We start from the raw sequence: 19682 nt of genomic DNA on the forward strand, positions 1-19682 counted from the left end.
TCTGGCTTTTTACTGGTTAAATGAACATAGAGTCTGATGGACCTTTTCACCAGGCCTGGCTTGGAACCAAAATCCTCAGATCTCAGCTTCCTGAGCAGTTAGGATGACAGGCATGAGCCACCAGTGCCCAGATCTCAGCCTCCTGAGCAGTTAGGATGACAGGTGTGAGCCACCAGTGCCCAGATCTCAGCTTGACAGATCTCAGGATGACAAGTATGAGGTGCCAGTGCCCAGCTGCCAGCTCCTTTTACTTGTCTATATACCTAATCCCAATATGTCTCAAACTCTAATCTTTATACCTGCAGGTTCAGGACATATCAGCCTCTGTATTGCTGCTCCTACTCTGCCCTAGGAAGTGACAAGTTATTAATCACCTTAAAGGGGTTAGGGATGTAGCTTAGTGGTAGAGATCTTGTCTGGTATGTGAGAGACTCTGGGTTAAATTCCTAGTATTGTCAGAAAAAAAGAATTGAGCTCAAATATGTTGATGATCTTGCAAAAATCTATTTGCTGTTTACCCATGTCATGCATTGTACCCATAACAATTTCATTTATATATATATCTTGTCCTTCTAAATTATAAGCTCTTTAAGGGAGGGACAACTTCTGATGTCTTCTCTATCACCCAGAGGTATGTTGTACATATTTATACCCATTAAAGATTCCTTCAATGAAAGAATTTTTAAAAATTACTTTTCTCAATTGGTCTTTAGGGGCTAGAGGCATATCTCAAGTGGACCTTGTCAAGGAAAGGCTCTGAAATCTAACCCTCACCACCACCACCACCACCACCATCACCTACACACACACACACACACACACACACACACACACACACACACACACACACACACACACACACACACAGAGGTTTAGAAAAAAAAACATAGTCTAGATGAAGTATTCTTCTTTTAGAGATGTGGGAATGTGGTTTATTTCCAAAAGTTTGTTTAGAGAGATGTAATTCCCCACATATATATGCTGGAATCACATACTAATTGACTCCCACGTCCACCAAAACTTTCTAACTCATGACAAACATGCACATGCAGGTATTTCTGCTATAGTGTAAAATTCATCATGCTTGGAGGAAAACCTGAACTGCATTGTGCAGATGGCTAATGCTCCCAAACAGCATCAAACAAGAAAAGCTGCTGCTGACAGCATTGAGTGCTGTTAACGCTACTTACCAAACTACCGATCAACAAATAGAATAATGCAAAGCACTGTGGTGACACTACTGGTGATAGTGACAATAGCCCAGTATTAAGGAGCATTGCTCCGGTTTTATTACACATTAACTTCAACACTATATGCAGGCACTGAGCTCCTGCTTACTGACATGTTGACGGCTTGCATGTTTATGGCTCTGGATCAGTCTGATAGTGAAACAGCCTGGTAGTGAAATGCCTGATGTGCTATGCACATTCTGAAAAGCATAGTCACATGCTAGACAGCAAATAAGAGGAGACTAGAGAATGAGCAGCGCGTGGTTCCCACCACAGTCCTGCCCACAAAGCAGCTGCTGGTACAGCAGAAGAATCTGAAGTGAGCATGCAGGGAGAAAGAGCTGGATAACATGGAGTTTGGAGTGAAAGGACGTTTTAAGCAGCATTTCCTTCACCCCGCCGCTCTTTTGGAGCAATGCCCTGAAGTAACAAGTTGGAGGAGAGAAGGTGGCAGATGTTGACATCAGTCCGTCACCTAGCCTAGCCTGAGAATTGCCAACGAGATCGTTGCAATACAATTAAAAAGTATTAATGGTGTCGGGGCTGCCGCCGAAAGTCTGAGTCCAACCAAGGGGAGTAGTCACGGGAGTGATTTCCAAGGAAGAAAAGAACAAAGGGTGGTAACCACAGTGGTGTCATCATTGGCGAGAAAGTTCTAGGCGCACAGACCTCCTCCGGCCGCAGTCTGGAGGGCCGCGGCCCGAGGGACCGCGACCCCGAGCCCCGCGCCGCCGGGCCGGGAGGCGCTGCGGCCGCTCCGCGCTCGCCACCCATCGGGGCGCGGCCGGGCGGCGCCGGCGGGGGCTGCGGAGCGCGGGGTGCGGCCCGGCGGCCCCGGGCCGAGCGGCGGGCGGCGCAGCGCGGCCCGGCTCGGCCCCGGCGCCCTCCCCACCCGGCCCGCTCGCCCTCACCGGCTTCTGGTCCGCTGGGCGCCCGCCCTAAGCAGCCGGGGAGGTGCGCGCTGTGCAGAGCCTCCGCCGCAGGGACCGCCGCAACGCAGCCAGCTCCCGCCCTTTGTGACAGCGTCCGCCAATCGCTCGCCGGCTCACCCGGAGTCCTCCAATAAGCGGCGGTGGGGTGGGGGTGGGGCGGGGCCTGGACGCGACGCCGGCGGTTGCTCAGGCGCCGGGGACTCCCAGGCGTTTGGACGTGGTTGTCCGTTGGGAGGTCCCGGATGTTGACGCTTTCTCTTGACAACCGCGGACCCCGCCTGGGGACCTACCTGGCCGGCGGCTGCAGGCCAGCCTCTTGACGTGCCCGGAGTGGCCAGGTCTGTGCACCTGCCCCGGGACACACGCACGGCCTCTCGGATCGGAGGGCCCTAGACCGGTCTTGTCCCTAGTGGCATTCCCAGAGCCGTGGCACGTCGGGTGCCCGGGCCGCACCCAGCCGTCCTCTGGTATTTCCGGCCTCCATTGCCCCGTCTGAAAAATGGGGCCATCCCACGCCTGACCTAGGACGGGCGTCAGCAGGTAACTTCCCGAGGACCTCCCATCCCCCCCCCCACACACACCCCGTGTGCGGAGGGAAGGCAGCGACCACACAGCGTGGCGCCACACAGGTTCTGCTCGTCACCCCGACACACGTCCTCCCGGGTGTCACGGGAGACGGCCCCGCGAGCACACGTGACCACACAGGTCCCCACGGCGCCATCGGAGCCGGCTGAGCACACTCCTCCCGCCCGGCCCCGTCTACAGCGCTGTTTTCCGCACAGTGGACCCTGAGAGGTCTTCCAGCCCCGCTGCCTATTTCACCGGGTGGATTATGCAACTACACTGAATTTACCTCCCACAGCGGGTTCACTCCTCCTCCACTTGTGACTTGACTGATGTGGAATCTGTTGGTCCGCCACTGTCATTTCCTGAGTCCCCATCATCACTTTCCAGTTCAACAAACCTACTCTACCACGGGTCAAGGGAAAGACCCTGGGTTTTCATGTTAGTCTCTCACCGGTTAAACTATGGGTGCTTAATGCTAATAGACTAATTCCTTGAGGACAAAGACAAGATGGCAGTCATCTTTGTTTTGTGTTTGTTGCAGAACGCAAGGTCCCAGCACGGGAATGATCTGGAATAGGTAAGGCTTCTGCTTCAGCCTCCCATCATCTGGGACTATATAGGTGCATGCCATAGCTCCCAGCCTAGTAATCATCTTTGTAAGGAGATCCTACAATAGTACCTGTAATGGAGTCTTAAACTAGGTAAAAAGTGCTTGTCAACCCTGCTACCCAGTTGAAAGAAATGACTGTGGGAATTGGAGTCAAGATGATGAATTTAATGACTTCTAATACAGTTCCATTAACTAACCAGTTACAGGGCTCTTTACATGTTCTCTGCTTCTCACAAGGCTACTACTGAAACCATTTATGAAGGTGGAAAGAAGAGTTAAGGAAAACAGAAGAGTTTGTCACCATCAAAACAGCTCAAAGTGGGAGAGCCAGATGTGAAATTTTGGAAAAAATACAAAACTCTAACCTTGATCCACATAGCTTCTAGATTCCAGCCTACTTGTAAAATTAGAACATTACCTGTTCTGAAGACTGGAAACTGAGTACAATAATATAGAAAGTACTTCCCATAGGAACTTTTTGTCATGAAGACTGCTCTCAAGACAGCCCTATTGTCTACTGGATCTCCTAGAATCAATTAATTCTAGACTTTTTTTTTTTTTTTGGGTCCGGTCGTGGGGCCTGAACTCTGGGCCTGGGCGCTGTCCCTCGGCTCTTCAGCTCAAGGCTAGCGCTCTACCACTTGAGCTATAGCGCCACTTCCGGCTTTTTTCATTTTGCTTATGTGGTGCTGAGGAATCGAACCCAGGGCCTCAGGCATGCAAGGCAAGTGCTCTACCACTGAGCCACCTTCCCAGCCCTCAATTAATTCTAAAGACCAATGGGATCTTGCAGTTTCAAAATAAAATGAAAACTAGTTGACACATGCTCATGGAGTCCGTTCCACACTAGGTTGGGTTTACATACCCAGAGAAGAGAAGGGAGATGTCTGAAAAGGACAGATTATCTACAAATGCCCTCTTCTGCTACCAAGTAACTTGCAGAGCAGATCAGGACACATAGCTGACATGTAGGGGCCACATTAAATCTTTAACTTTGGCCTTTAGTCAATTACCCCATCCAGTCATAACATGCCCAAGGAAGAAATCGGTGGCTTCAGGATTGCTGAGATCAGTGCTGCTCTGATAGGCTAGGATAACTCTGGAGACTGACAATTCTATCATTCTATCCCCCAGCACTTTCCTGCTTTTATCTAGCCTTAACCTGCTCCTTCCACAAGTAAATGCACAGCTCCAAGGATGCAAGTGTATACTTTGGAGCAAGGGTCAGCAAACCATTTCTACAAAGGGTCCAAAAGTAAATATCTTATGTGCCTAAGCCATCCAGTTTCTGCAGCAATTCAACTCTGACACTGGAGGTGGGTGGAAAGCCACAAGTGTAAATGAATGGGTGTGGAGGCGCACCAATAAAACTTTATTTATATTAGACAGTGGGAGCAACATAGTTTGCCAAATTTTCCCTTAGAGGATTTGCAGAGGCATTTTCAGCATTCAGTGGAAATTCCCTGTCAGGCGTAGACCCCTTAACCTCTGATCTTTCATTCCCCCTGACTGCTCCCCAACCCCCATGAAGTCTTGACTTAGCCACTCACTGGCATTTATCTATCTGGCATTTGTTTTGTACTCTAGATTCCCTGCCCCTACCTCTATGAAATATTTCTAATATTCTTAATCTTTTTGTGGACTTAAGACTGAATAAATAGAAACATTTCTCTGAAAACATTTTCATTTTGCAGTATTAAGCATGATTAAAATCTGCAGAAAAATACTAAGTACATCAGGTGTAAGATGAGCTAGCTGTTTCAGCTTTTTATAACCTAAGAGAATGAGTATAAGGGCTAAATCAAGGCTGCAGCTGAAAACTGTGGAGTGGAAAACTATGTTCTAGTGGTCTCCAAAGGCATTTAGGGGATCATCAAATATATTGGCCACCTTGTGTTCCGATCTTGGTTCAGGTGCTACCTGTGCAGAGTGGCTTTTTGGTTTGGTTGTTTTGGCCTGGACACCAGAGAAGATATCATCTATGAAAAGAAAGAAAAAAAGGTTGCTGAACAGGAAATAGGTGTTTTTAAGACACATCCACACAAAACATTGAAGACTCAATTCTGGTAACAGTACAGAAAGTACACTAAGAAAAAAAAGTTTTAGATTTTTGTCTCTGTTACAGTTTTATGATTACATACAAGTCACATTCTCTCTAAGCATAAATTTTTCTGGCATAAAAAAGTGTAAGGAAGGTGCCAGTGGCACATGCCTGTAATTCTAGCTACTCAGGAAGTTGAGATCTGAGGATAGTGGTTCGAAGCCAGCCTGGGCAGAAAAGTCCCCATGAGACTTTTATCTCCAATTAACCACTCCAATTAACTGGAAGTGGTGCTGTGACTCAAGTGGTAGAACATTAGCCTTGAGCACAAAAGCTCAGGGACAGCTCCCAGGCCCTGAGTTCAAGCCCCACAACTGACACACATACACACAAATATGTGTAAGAGTGCACACAGAAGAGGAAGGAAGGGAAAGCAACTGATCTGATCCAGTCCAGGATTTTCTTAAATACTGGACTAATTTCTATGTCTCTTCACTCTGCATTTTAAGAGGGCAAGCAAGCCAGGCACTGGTGGCTCACTGCTGTAATCCTAGCTACTCAGGAGACTGAAATCGGAGGATTGTGGTTCAAAAACCAGCCTGGGCAGGAAAGTCTATGAGACTCTTATCTCGGCGCTGTGGCTCAAGTGGTAGAGTGCTAGCCTTGAGCTGAAGAACTGAGGGACAGTGCCCAGGCCCAGAGTTTAAGACCCATGACCGACCAAAAAAAAAAAAGGGCAAGCAGATTATGCAAAGGGAAATCAAATACAGGAGTCATTCTCTTTCAGAATAAAACACTTCGAGGTATCTTAATAGTAAGAATGACATCCTTATTGCTACATCTATGTGTAATGTTTCATAGACCTTAAAGCATGATTTGGATGTGACTTACCTAGTGATATATAATGTTAATTGCTAGGAGTCTACTAAGTATCCCGCATGTGAACATTAAAACAGGGATATAAGGCAACTGTTGCTGGCTCACATCTGTAACCCTAGCTGCTCAAGAGGCTGAGATCTGAGGATCATGGTTCAAAGCCAGCCAGTCAGAAAAGTCTGTGAGACACTTAGCTCCAATTAATCATCAAAAAAGCTGGAAGTGGAGCTGTGGCTCAAGTGGTAGGAGAATTAGCCTTGAGCAAAAAGAAGCTCAGGGAAAGCACCTGAATTCAAGCCCCAGGACTGGCACATAAAGTATACACAAATGATAATAACTACATTATAACAAAAAAACAACCAACTGAGACTGCTATTAATAAGCTAATGGCTAAATATAAACTATTATTCAAACATTAAAATCATGGCAGGAGATCTATGTGTGTTGACATAGAAAGGCATATGTGACTAAAGGGAATAGTCCAACAGGTAAAGTGTATTATTTTTGATAAAGGTATCTATGCACATAAATGTACATAAGTATCACTGTATCCGAAAGGATACACCAAACAATTCAGGTTACATTTAAGGCTTTTTTCACTTTCTACATTTTATAAGTTGGGTGATTCTATTACCATTAGCATGAATTACATTTTTTGATAACTAAAAATTCAAGCCATGTGAACACATAATTGCAGCACCTGGGAAGCTGAGGCTCCCAAGTTCAAGGATAGCCTAGGCTATAGCAAGATCCTCTTCAAAAAATAAAGTGAAAATATAATCCAAATTGAAGTCTCAGTTGGGTGGAGACTTCTACTTGGGAGATAAGAGATTAGGGTATTGCATTTGGAAGCCAGTTCACCACTGGCTGGACACAGTGTTTGAATGCCTATTATCTCAAGCTCTGGTGGAAGCACAACAGCTGGCACAAGAGTGCAAACCTGTCATCCTAGAGGCAAAAGGAAGTACAAATAGGATCATGATCAAGAACACCTGGGGCAAAAACAAAACTCTACCTCAAAAATAACCTATACTGGTTGGGAATGTGGCTTAGTGGTAGAGTGTTTGCCTAACAGGCATGAAGCCCTGGGTTCAATTCATCAGTACCAAATACACAGAAAAAAACAGAGGTGGCGCTTTGGATCTAGTGGTAGAGTGCTAGCCTTGAGCAAAAGAAGCTCAGGGACAGTGCTCAGGCCCTGAATTCAAGCCCCAGGACGGGCAAAAAAAAAAAAAAAAAAAATCCAACACAAAATGGGCCTGGCAGAGAAGACTGAGTGGTGGAGCACCTGCTTAGCAAATGTAAAGCGCTGAGTTTAAATTCTCTTACTAGGGGGAAAAAGGTCTCTTCTGCATTCCATGTGGTAGTATGTAAGAGAAGACAGCACAGGTTTGCTGGGTGGACAGACCCAATGTGGCCATCTCCCAGGTGCAGACTTGCAAGAGGAGAGAGCAGGAAGCATGTATTTGGCCTCAGCACAGGGGTACTAATATAGGATCTAGGCCAACATGTATGGCTACTTGCCTCATAGCCAAACAGAAGTAGCAGCATGTCCCCAAACACAAACTCAAGGAGCTAAGTGAAATTCCACCCCTTGTGCATAGTGCTGCTATGCTGCAATGCCCCTCAAGTCTCTGAATTGCTGTCTTCCCTCTGTAGTTCCAACTCTTTTTTTTTTGGTTGGTTGGTTGTGGGTCTTGAACTTTGGGCCTGGGTGCTGTCCTTCAGCTCTTTAGCTCAAGGCTAGTGCTCTACCACTTGAGCCACTGCGCCACTTCCGGTTTTTTTCTGGTGGTTTTATTGGAGATAAGAGTATCATGGACTTTCCTGCCTGGGCTGGCTTTGAACTGTGATCCTCAGATCTCAGGCTCCTGAGTAGCTAGGATTACAGGTGTGAGCCACCAGTGCCCGGCTTGTAGTTCCAACTCTTGACTGACTCTTATGGCCATGTCAGCCTAGGTCAGCATAGGAGCAGTTTTTGTTGTTTTTTTTTCATAACATCATGAAGTTTAGTGGATGGCAGAGGGCATAAAAATTCTATTTACTAGCCAGGTGCCAGTGGTTCATGACTGTAATCCTAGCAACTCAGGAGGCTGAGATCTGAGGATTGCAGTTTGAAGCCAACCCAGGCAGTAAAGTCCTTGAGACTCTTAATTTCCAGTTAACCACCAGAAAATTGGAAATAGTGCTGTGGCTCAAAATGGCAGAGCACTAGCTTGAGCAAAAGAGCTTAGGAATAGTGCCCAGGCCCTGAGTTTAAGCCCCATGACTGATTAAAAAGCAAACAAAAACAAGTTCTATTTTTCTTTTCTTCTTTTTTTTTTTTTGGGGGGGGGGGGTCCAGTCGTGAGGCCTGAACTCTGGGCCTGGGTGCTATCCCTCAGCTCTTCAGCTCAAGGCTAGCACTCTACCACTTGAGCCACAGCGCCACATCCGGCTTTTTTGCTTATGTGGTACTGAGGAATCAAACCCAGGGCCTCTGGCTTGCAAGGCAAGTGCTCTACCACTGAGCCACCTTCCCAGCCCCACAAGTTCTATTTTTCTTAAAGGTCATGTTCTAGCTCCTTCATATTCTTTTTGTGTGTTTTTGTGTCTGTCCTGGGGCTTGAACTCAGGACTTAGGGGTTGTCCCTGAGCTGCCACAGCCCCACATCTGGCTTTTTTTTTTTTGAGTATTTTATTGGAGGTAAGAGTCTCATGGACTTTCCTATTTGGGCTGGGTTTAAACAATGAAACTCAGATCTTAGCCTCCTGAGGAGGCATAAGCCACCAGTACTCAGCCTTCCTTCAAATTCTTAGATGTACAGCACTATCCATCCTTAGCCTAACTAGGATCAGAGAGCAAAACAGAAGGAAATCTGCTAGGGATCAGTATCCAGGAAAGAGACATAGCCAGGTGGTAACTGAATGGTAACAAACTTACCCATATCATCATCAAATATAGACTTAGTTTCCACTTTCTTTTTGGACTTTTCTTTTGGTTTTACAGTTAGGTCAGCAAAGATATCAATATTATCATCAAATAAGTTGGATTCCAAAGTTCTTTCCTTCTCTTTCTTTTTTTGAAAGGGTATAATTGCTTCAGTGGCAAATATATCATCCTTTTAAGGAAAAAAAAATATTTTTTTAAAAAAGGAAAGCCATTTTGTCCTTTTTTTTTTTCTTTGAAGTACTTTTTTCACTAAACATACTTAAGCAAATTGTAGAAATCCAAACTGCCATGACAGTCAGGGACAGTGGTATCCCTCACTATGCTAGATCTCTGCTTCTTTTTGTTCTTCTAGTCCCAATTCAAATGCCAACTCTGCAGTACGGCCTTCTCAGTACCTCATCCCTGCCCACCAACTTCACTCCAGGTAATCCTAAATGGCAGTTAGTGCTGTTAGAAAGCATTTTAATTACCTGTAGTCCTGGTTTCTATTTGGTTTTCCTCTTGGGGTCTCTGGGGAACAGAGTACTTGTTCTGTGGGACCCTAATGCCCAATGAACATCTAGGGAAAAACAGCCACTGAAGTTCTTACTGCCTGCTTTTTTGCTAAACTAGCAGTTGCAGTCAGGGGTAATTTACCCAGAATCAGATTAAACATTTAAGCTCCTCTGATGGACTTTTATATAGGTCATAATGGCAGGTGAAGGAGGCCAACCAATAAAATTCTATAAAAATCAATACCCAGGGCTGGGGGTATGGCTTATAATTATTAACTACTTGCCTAGCATGTGTAAAGTCCTGGGTTCCATTTTGAATATCTTGAAAATTTTTTTGAAGACTTATATCAAGGATTCCAGATGACAAAAACTACCCTAAGGTAGTTTTCACCCTAAGGTGAAATTCCAAATAACCACTTCTGAGTCAATTTCAGTTAGTACTAGGAGATTCTAATAATTACCAAGCAAAGAGATACCAGACATGCATAAAAAGTACTTAATATAATCTATGGCTCAAATGAGTCAATCAGTGATTTTCGTTAACACAGAACCAGCTATGAAGTATTGCTGTTACCTCAAAAATGTCTTGTGTTTTTGTGACATCCTGCTGATTGCTCAATTTGGACTCATTCTTCATGCCTTTCTGATCTCTAAAGAGGTCATCCTCATCTTCCATGAGAGGAAAGGGGTTGGTTTTCTTTGTTGGTCTTGGTTTCACAGACTGAAAGGGATCACTATCCCTGCTGGCCTCACTGAGAGCAGGAAACAGTGTGCTTTCCTTACTTCCCCCTGGTGAGGGGGCCAAGGAATCTGCTGCCTTGCCCTTGACTTTTGTTCTGTCCATGGACTGAGGTCCTGTGCTCTTGGCAAAGATGTCCCCAGAACTAAATAGGTCAGCCTCGCCTCTAGGCTGATGCAGAGATGTCACAAAGGGGCTGTTGTCCATGGCAGGTGGTGGAGCAGCACTCACAGCCACCTCAGAGATGACTTTTCCGCTGGCTGATTGAGGCTGGGACTGATGACCATTTGGCAAAATGGCTCCATCTGCCACTACTGAAATGGGTCCTCTGGGGAGAGTAACATCCTCAGACTCACTAGAGTCCTGGGCAGCCAGTCGCCTGGCTGCACGGGTCTGTGGCCTGCGCTTCCCTTTCACTTTGACACGGTTCTGAAAGGGCAAAAAAGAGCATGTTGATCTGGTGATAAAGGCATAAGAGGAAAGCAGCAAAGAACTATTGGCTCAAAATACTGTAGGGTAGGTGGCCTACTTTCCATCAAGATATTATCTAGGAGATAAGAGGTACTTAAAGATTCCAAAGAAAGCGTATAGCTTTAGTGTTACCCATTTTTTTCCTCTGAACTGAATAGTTTCAGTTCAGTTTCACACAAAAAGATTGTTACTGGAATCTCAGAAAGTAGGTATGTTGGCACTCTGAGACCCACAACTCTCTGACACCTCCTCTACCTTTCATTGAAACCTGGGTATCTTTCAAAACAAGAATGAGTCAGGATTTGGGTATAAACCTAGTGCACTAGCTTATATCAGGGTCTCTAGTAGTAGAAGTAGGGAGAATTGAGAGTATAAAGACGATCTGTCGAACTATTTTCTTAGTTATTAAACTTTGCAATTCAAATACTTACATGGAGAAAACATTGATCAGAAATCTAAACCATCAAAACACAAGTCTCGCCAGGTGCCAGTGGCTCATGCCTATAATCCTAGCTACTCAGGAGGCTGAGATCTGAGGATTACGGTTCAAAGCCAGCCCCGGCAGGAAAGTCCGTGAGACTCTTATCTCCAATAAACCTAGAAAACCAGAAGTGGCGCTGTGGCTCAAGTAGTAGAGCGCTTGCCTTGAGCTGAAGAGCACAGGGACAGCACCCAAGCCTAGAGTTCAAGCCCCACAACCGACAAAAGACAAAACAAAACAAAACAAAAAAACAACCAAGTCTCTTAACAGTTATAATTCAAGATCTCTCATACTTTCCAAAGTACACAATCAAGTTGAGTTTTAAGAAAAATATGCTACAACACCTGCCTACTTCAAGGATATTTCACAAGTAATTTTAGGAACTACCCACATTTAAAGTTTAAAAAAGTTAATAAAAGTAACAAGAAGAGGAAGAACATTGTTCTTTTGTACAGGGGAAACATGTCTGGAAATATCTGAACGTGTTTGCTAGAGTTAGTCCTACTGCTTAACATACAGATCAGCTAAGACTATCTAGAAAAGGCAGATTAGATAGAAAAAAGGAAAGCCATTAAAATGGAATGAAAACTTCAGAGAATTCAGAGTCCACTGAAGACTGGTCAAACAGCATGAGCACTTTTCTAGCTGGGGAAGGAAATGCCATGGGATCTGGAAGTCGGGAGCCCAGGACAAGGGGACAAGGGGCTAAGGGCACAGAGGTGGAACTGTAGACAGGGCACAGCAGTTCTCAGTGAAACAGATGCATGACCAGTGGGCAGCATCAGGATAAGAGCATGTGTGTCCAGACACTGGGGAACAGGTGTTACTACAGTTCAGGCTGAAAACATGGGGTGATTACTTGGAAAAGCTGGAAGCATGGCTTGGCTGTAATGGGGTTTTCATACCAAACCAGGAGCTAGAATGTTCTTCTCTGGGGACCCACAGAGGGTAGAGCACCAGTGAAATGAGGGACTTCATTGTTTCTACTGTACAAAATAAAACAGAAGTGGAATTAGTGACTTGGAGTGAAGGAGGAAGGACAGGCCAAAGGAAAGTAAGGTGCTGCCTTTAAACAGGAGCTGAGCTGACAATCATGTGTCTGTAACTAATGGGCTAGAAGTATCCAAGTTCTGGTCAAAGGAAAAGGAAGCAAAGATGGTTTCATCACCTTGTTTGCACTGTGTAAGGTGTCTGCCTGAGCTGGAATGTCAAAGCTCACTCCAGCCTCCCCGCTCCCAGGAAGAGTGGGGATGGATTCCAGGACACGGCTCCTTCCAGGTTCAGATGAAGGAAAAGCCAATTCTGGTGAAACAGGCTTTGTTCCCAAAATTTGAGGAGCCACTGTAGGCAGCAAGGCCGCTGGGTTAATCACTAAATTTGCCTAAAGAAGAAAAATGAAACTCAGTATTTGTTAAATACAGCAGTCTATTATCCTTTCTGTGACATATGAGAAGAATCAGTGCACACAGTGTAGAATACAAGAGAAAAGGAATGTGGGAGAAACACCTGATCTAGTCTCAGAATCAGAACAGAGTGTCACACACCTTTGCCCACCATGGGGATCAAAGAAAAGATTTTAAAGACACAGCATACAAGAAGCAACAAGGTAAGTGGGAGTGGAGGGTGTGGTGGGGGCTGGGGAACAGATAAGAAAATGCTTGGCAGCCGCTGAAAAAAGTGCACATCCAAACAAGATTTACATATGCCACAAGGCAGGCAACGAAGATGTAAACATGTTATAATTACTTGTATTTTCCCGATCCGAGTGGATGGCTCTTTGGTTTTAAATGGAGCGAGACCTGATGAATCCTGTGTGAAATTACATTCAGTTAAAAATCCATTTGGGAAACAGGTAGCAAAGTGTCTTGGATTATATGTATTATAATGTCTTGGATTATATGTATGTCAATCTGTGATGGAGTAAGGCTGTCCCTTTCTGCACTTCACTGAAGCCACACCTGGGGCTTAGTCACATATTGCTGGCAGTACTTCACCAAAGCCCCTACCACAGCAGGGAAATGAGAGCGGTCAGATCATACAGAGAGTAAAGGGAGCTGCAGATAGGAGTGACATTCCTAAAAGCTGCACTTTTGTCAGAAGAACAAAAGCCTGAGCAGCTGGCAAGATTAACATGCAGGTTAGTCAGCATGGCAAAAGGTCAAGTGCACACAATCTCCCACAGCATGAAGCAAAAGTTCTAAAAGCGGAAGAATCTTTTTGGGATGAGTTAATTTGCCAAGTGCTAGTCTAAAAAGTTCACTGTTTTCTCAGCTCAGAGCATGGAGGTCTTAGTGAGACACCTAGGATAACCAGCTGTCTGACTCCACTCTCCACAGAGTTTTGATAGGACCACCAATGAGGGAGCACCAGGCGGCTACCTTGGAAGACATGACACTGAGAAGCAATGGAGAAATCAGATGTGATTCCTACTCACTTGAATTCTCCCCTGAGAGTCTAGAGGGAGTAATGGGGGCTCTACTGGAAGAAGATGCATTACTCTGACTCCATCTTGGAATCAAATATAACTAGGTCCAAAACTGGGTCCAAAAATAGAGTCCTGAGACAGGAGTGGAGAGAGATGGGTGAGGATAAGAGTATATAAATGAGAAGAGAGGAGTGCTAAGTGCCACTTAACCAGGAGACCGCTAGGTAACTTGGGGTCTGCACACTGGAACTCATTTGTGCTGAGACAAAACCCTGAAAGAAATCACTCCTAACCTGTGGTGCTTCTGATTTCCATATGTTGTTGTCTTTGCTACCTTGAGTGGAGTCAGGATGCTTCTGGTTCTTGAAAGAGGAAACAGACTTGTCTTTTTTCATTACTTTCTTTTTTTCTGGTACCTTCAAAAGAAAATACAAAAGGCTACCCTGTCTATTAGAAATGTTAAACTGATATTATGACATACAAAGGAACCTGGCCTCTTGTCAAATGAGTGTTGGACTTGCTTATAAGTAGCATTTCAGAAACACTGTTCTAAAGACTGCGAATTTTTAGGGAGCAGTGTAGCTAAGTGGTGGAGAGTCTGCATGCCAAAGACCTGATGATTAGCACAGAAAAAAAAATCTGTGACATACACAGGTGTCCTCTATATTATATTTCTATATTCCTCTATATATATTTCTATATTATATATAGAAAATAGTAGGAGGAAAATAAAACCATATTTAAAACTGGGTGCTTGACAGGCACACAAATCCAAGCATCATACTTAAGCAAATGATGATTCAATAAACTTTAAAAATGTGACGGGAGGGGTAACACCGTCCAAAAAGAGTTGCACTCATTACCTAACTTCTGATATGGTACCCCTCTGTCCAACACCTTAACAACAATACAATTATGTTAAAAAAAACAAGTTTGTAAGAGAAAACCCAGGTTAATGCTTTAATGTTCATAAGGAACACAGGATGAAGATCAGTATGAACTGTTCCCTAGCCTATACTACTATCAGCCTCCACATTCGTATTAGTGTGTTATCTGGAGTTCTCTGTGCATTTCCTTCATCCTACCACTTGTCATATTCCCATGCTCCTTGATCTTGGACCAGGCAAAACAAAAATCTGATACCATAGGCTGGGTCTTGGCAGAGCTGAAAAGATCATCACCATCATCATCCTCATCCTCATCACCGAACAGGCTCCCCACACTTGGCTTGGACAACTAGAACAGACAATACTCAGGTTGAAGACCCAGAATTTCTACAATTTCTACAGGGCTAGGTGAGCCACCAGGACATTATCTGACACATTAGCCACGGAAAGCTACAATGTGGGAACCATTGGAAACTGACCTTGTTTTTTTTGGTACCAGCAAAAAGGTCAACATCAGGGTCATTGTCCTTTTGCAGTTTGTGGCTGAAAAGGAGTTCTTCATCCTGAAAGACACCTGTACTTTTGGGGAGGACATCAAGAATGGGACCCTGGACAAGAGAGAAGACCACATATGACAACGTTTCTATACAAAATTACAAAAATTACAACAAGCTCACTCCTGCAATCCTAGTTACTCAGAATGCTGAGATCTGAAAATCAAGGTTCAAAGACAGTCTGGACAGAAAAGCCCGTGAGATTCTTATCTCCAATGAACCACTAAAACTGCCACAATTGGTAGAGTGCTAGTCTTGAACAAAAAACCTCAGGGACAGCACCTAGGCTCTGAGTTCAATCCCTCAGACCAGCACATACAAAAAAAGTCACAAAGCAAATGGAATCCCTTTGCAGCTTTGTTTACTGGCCAAGGTCTACATGCCATATCAGCAGGGAACAGACATTACTTTTTACACAATAAGTATATAACAGAGCTACCAAAAGTAGTGCAGAAAAATACTCTGGAAAGATTATCTCTCAACCTTTTTGTAGTGTTTGGATTTTTACTTTGAAAAGAAAAACCAACTGGGTGCCAGTGGCTCACATGTGTAATCCTAGCTACTCAGGAGTCTGAGAGTACATCTTGAAGCTAGCCCAGGTTATATAGTCCAAACACCTCTCTAATTAACCAACTTAAAAATGCTAATGTAGCTCAAGTGATAGAGCATTAGCTTTGAACAAAAAAGCTTGGCCCTGAGTTCAAGTCCCAGGACTGAGGAAAAGAAAAAAAAGAAAAAACCCAACTCAGTGCTTTCATAAGGAAGATGTAGAACCAGAGAGCAGTAGAGGGCGGTGATGAGATTAAAGTATAATATTTGAATGTGTGAAACCCCTTTGTACTATTTATACTAAAAAATGAATGACACGAGAAAGTGACAGAGTGCCAGCTATTGAGTGCAAAAGCTAAGCAAGAGCATGAGACCCTGAGTTCAAGTCCCAATCCTGGCATACACATATACAAAAATGAACAACAGGAATGTAAAACAGGTTCTGTGGAAGAATGGGGAAGAGAGGGAGGGTGGAAGGCCAATGGAGAGGGTGAAGGAGAGTGAATATAATTCAAGAACATTATATACTGGTTTTAAGAAGTGGGGTAGGAGGATGAGGCAGAGTAACGAAGAAAGGCCACTTAACATGCTGTGTAATTTCTTTTCCTAATTTCCTAATTGGGTTTAGCAGTATTTTGTTGAGGATTTCAACATTTACATTCACAAAAAATACTGATTTGTACTTTCCTTGTGATGTCACTGTCCAGTTGTATTATCAGGATAGCAACAGTCCCAAGAGAATACTGTCAGTTTTTTTTATTTTTTTTTTGTCAGTTGTGGGGCCTGAACTCTTGGCCTGGATGCTGACCCTCAGCTCTTCAGCTCAAGGCTAGCACTCTACCACTTGAGCCACAGCACCATTTCTGGCTTTATGTGGTACTGAGGAATCAAACCCAGGGCCTCAGGAATCAAACCCAGGGCCTCATGCATGCAAGGCAAGCACTCTACCACTGAGCAACCCTCCCAGCCCATCAATTATTTTTACTCATAAAATCTAGTGGCACATGATCATGTCCACTGCCTTTCTTCTAGAACTGCCTTTCCACTACGAATGGCAGATCTGAACAGATACAAAAGAATTCACATGGCCTACAAAGGCTAAAATAGTTGCATGTTTGCTAACACCTCATAAATAAAGGTCCATCTGTTCCTAAAACAGAGTGCTAGATGTATAGATTTACTGTACAGATGTGGCCCAACTTCCACTTCCTACTACTCACATCCTGTGAAGGGCCAGGGGCAAAGGTTTGCCAGGACAACAGGGTCTGTCAATTGCAGCAGAGGTAGGTGAAATTCTATTCCCCACGCAGCAGTGCTCCTTCAGGGAAGAATTCCTGATTATGATTCCCAGATATTTAAATGACTAGAAAAGCCTAAGATTTCATTAGCAACTTAGATGACAGAACACCATGACAAAATATGACTTGAATTGTATTATGCCCACCTTCCCTACTTCTTTCTGTGGCATGCAGATGTTTTCATCTTCCATTTTATCATCCTCCTCATCAAACAAGCTAAGAACAGTTTTGGTTCTACTCTTGGCTCCTTTGTCCAATGGGGATGATGTTGATGAAAATAAATCAGAATGTCTCTCTGCTTCCTGAGAAGATGAGGACAATAGTCCTTCCTGGAATGGAAACAATAAGGAAAAAACTAAGTCATCATTGGAAATTAAACCCTATCATGGGGTTTCCCATGACCCTCATCAATCCAGGAACTGCCACATTGGTATGTTTTAGGCTACTGCAGCTCATCACACCTGCTCCATGTAACAAAACAGAGGCCATATCTTTCTCAGCACTAAGGATTGAACCCAGGACCTTGTGCATGCTAGGCAAATGCTCTACCTCTTCAGCCATGCCTCCAGCCCCTAAGGTCAATTCTTGTTTGTTCCAAGGAAGAATATTGTGCAATTTTTCCAATCATTTTAAGATCACAGGCCCCTCTCACCTAACAAGTGAGAAGGTAATAATAACCCTGATGCACACAGGCTGTGCATGAGCTAGAATTTTTTAAAAAATGCAGGTCATGGGGTTTTAACTTAGGGCCTGGGCACTGTCTCTGAGCTTTTCTGCTTAAGGCTAGCATTCTGCCACTTGAATGATGGCCCCACTTCCAGCCTTTTGGGGGTTAGAGGTGAGAATCGCATGAATTTTCCTGTTCAGGTTGGCTTTGTGATGATCCCCAGATTTCAGTCTTCTCAGCAACTAGGATTACAGGCATGAGCCGCTGGCACCTGGCTACAATGAACTTCTAAGTCAGAGACAACAAGTGTTAATCATGGGGAGAGATTATATTTTCTAGTTAATATGTCATGCAAGTCCCAAGGGGGGACCTCATCAGCAAAATCATGTTCAAACTATGTCTACATTGTATGACAATCAGAACAATTTCTAAAATATTCTTAAATGCAACATTTCTTCACTCAGTTGTTTCACAAATCAGGCAAGACACTGTTGGTCGTAAGTACTACTAAGAAAGGAAAATTAAACCTACCATTGGTTGTAAGGTGCATCTAAGTTTCAGAGTAACTAAGCTGTGGGAAAACATGCCTCTTTGAAGAAATGTATAATGTAACAAAATGTAGTACCCAGTATGTGCAAAGTGGTATGCTAAGAACTATGGAAGTAACAGTGAGCAAACAACCCCTTGCCCCACACCTCAAGGAGCTTATACTCAAGTGAGGAAAAAACAATGAAATGAGCAGTTAAGTGTAGGAAAGGCTAGCATAGAGCTCCTTATGTCCAAATAACTCCTGAATCATTGTAGCTTCAAGGAGCCTCCACGGGAAAAGTAAATGCCATGTTTTCTCCACAGCAGTCGAACATGTGGAGTACAAGCTGAGTTAGAAAATGAGAAACACAGACTCCAAATCAGCTGTTAATATTGGGTTCCAAGACTCGGATAGTTAAGATTAGGCTGTAGGCCTCCAACAAGAGATGGAAGAGTTTCAGGAAAGGAAAGCTAGTGTTTTTGAAGAAGCACATTTCACTCTCCTATGTAATTCACAACTAACAACCAGACATAACAGAATAATCTAAAATATTCTTAAAACTGCTACCTTAGCAGGGGACCAGTGGCTCATGCTTATAATCCTAGTTACTCATGAATCTGAGATTTAAGGATCATGGTTTGAAGCCAGCCAGAGCAGGAAAGTCTGTGAAACTGACCTCCACTTAACCATCAAAAAGCCAAAGGTGGAGGTATGGTGGTGTGGCTCACATGGTAGAACACCAGCCTTGAGCAAAAAAGTGAAGAGATAGTGCTAAGGTCCTGAGTTCAATCCCTAGTACCAGCACACAGAAACAAATGAAAAACTCTGACATTTGACTTTAGTACACAGGTGAGGACGAGAGGAGAACCAAGGGAGATCAGAAGCTTGTGCTGCGAGTTCAAAATCTTTCTACAAATAAGCCATATATTTTCAGTGGTGGAAAAATAACAAGGTGTCGGGCTGGGAAGGTGGCTCAATGGTAGAGAGCTTGCCTTGCATGCATGAGGCCCTGGGTTTGATTCCTTAGCACCACATAAGCAAAAAGAAAAAAGCCGGAAGTGGCGCTGTGGCTCAAGTGGTAGAGCGCTAGCCTTGAGCTGAAGAGCTGAGGGACAGCGCCCAGGCCCAGAGTTCAGGCCCCACGACCAGACCCCAAAAAATAAAAAAAATAAAACAGTAACAAGGTGTGTGTGTCTGTGTGCTACAAAACACAAGAGGAAATAAAAGTCCACCTTCTCTTCCAAGTCAGCATTATCCTCCTTCCTCAACTTGAAGGTCATGCTGGCACCCGGAGTCTTCGCATCTGCAGATGTCACTCCATGTGGTGCCTCCTTCTCTTCATCATCGCTGAAGAGCAGAGGTGGCCTCTCAGCAGTGGCCTCTTTTTTCTATCAAGAGAAA

At 44.3% G+C, this 19682-nt stretch overlaps 2 protein-coding genes across 10 annotated transcripts in view; both read right to left on the reverse strand.

The window, feature by feature from the left end:
• The window catches only part of Zfand4 (zinc finger AN1-type containing 4), a 49837-nt gene extending 47233 nt beyond the window's left edge, over positions 1-2604 (reverse strand). For 3 of the 4 annotated variants that reach the window (XM_070020888.1, XM_070020886.1, XM_070020890.1), the window contains exon 1: positions 2141-2358. The gene's annotated coding sequence lies outside the window, so the exon portion shown is untranslated. Of the gene's footprint in view, positions 1-2140; positions 2359-2451 lie in introns of those variants that run through there. The other variant, XM_070020887.1, reaches the window with a different exon arrangement.
• A 2085-nt stretch (positions 2605-4689) lies between these two features.
• Positions 4690-19682, reverse strand: part of Washc2a (WASH complex subunit 2A) — a 65001-nt gene continuing 50008 nt past the window's right edge. For 3 of the 6 annotated variants that reach the window (XM_070020881.1, XM_070020884.1, XM_070020880.1), the window contains 10 exons: positions 19514-19669; positions 17232-17414; positions 15164-15292; positions 14941-15033; positions 14091-14213; positions 13119-13181; positions 12541-12753; positions 10256-10849; positions 9179-9356; positions 4690-5317 (listed from right to left, as the gene is read on the reverse strand). In XM_070020881.1, coding sequence (XP_069876982.1) covers positions 5181-5317; positions 9179-9356; positions 10256-10849; positions 12541-12753; positions 13119-13181; positions 14091-14213; positions 14941-15033; positions 15164-15292; positions 17232-17414; positions 19514-19669 — 1869 coding nt within the window. In that variant the 3' untranslated portion in view covers positions 4690-5180. The remainder of the gene's footprint in view (positions 5318-9178; positions 9357-10255; positions 10850-12540; positions 12754-13118; positions 13182-14090; positions 14214-14940; positions 15034-15163; positions 15293-17231; positions 17415-19513; positions 19670-19682) is intronic. The other 3 variants (XM_070020883.1, XM_070020885.1, XM_070020882.1) reach the window with 1 other exon arrangement.

The sequence above is a fragment of the Dipodomys merriami genome, unplaced genomic scaffold, assembly GCF_024711535.1.
Source record: "Dipodomys merriami isolate MVZ:Mamm:240054 unplaced genomic scaffold, mDipMer1.0.p SCAF_14, whole genome shotgun sequence".
Lineage (NCBI taxonomy): Eukaryota > Metazoa > Chordata > Mammalia > Rodentia > Heteromyidae > Dipodomys > Dipodomys merriami.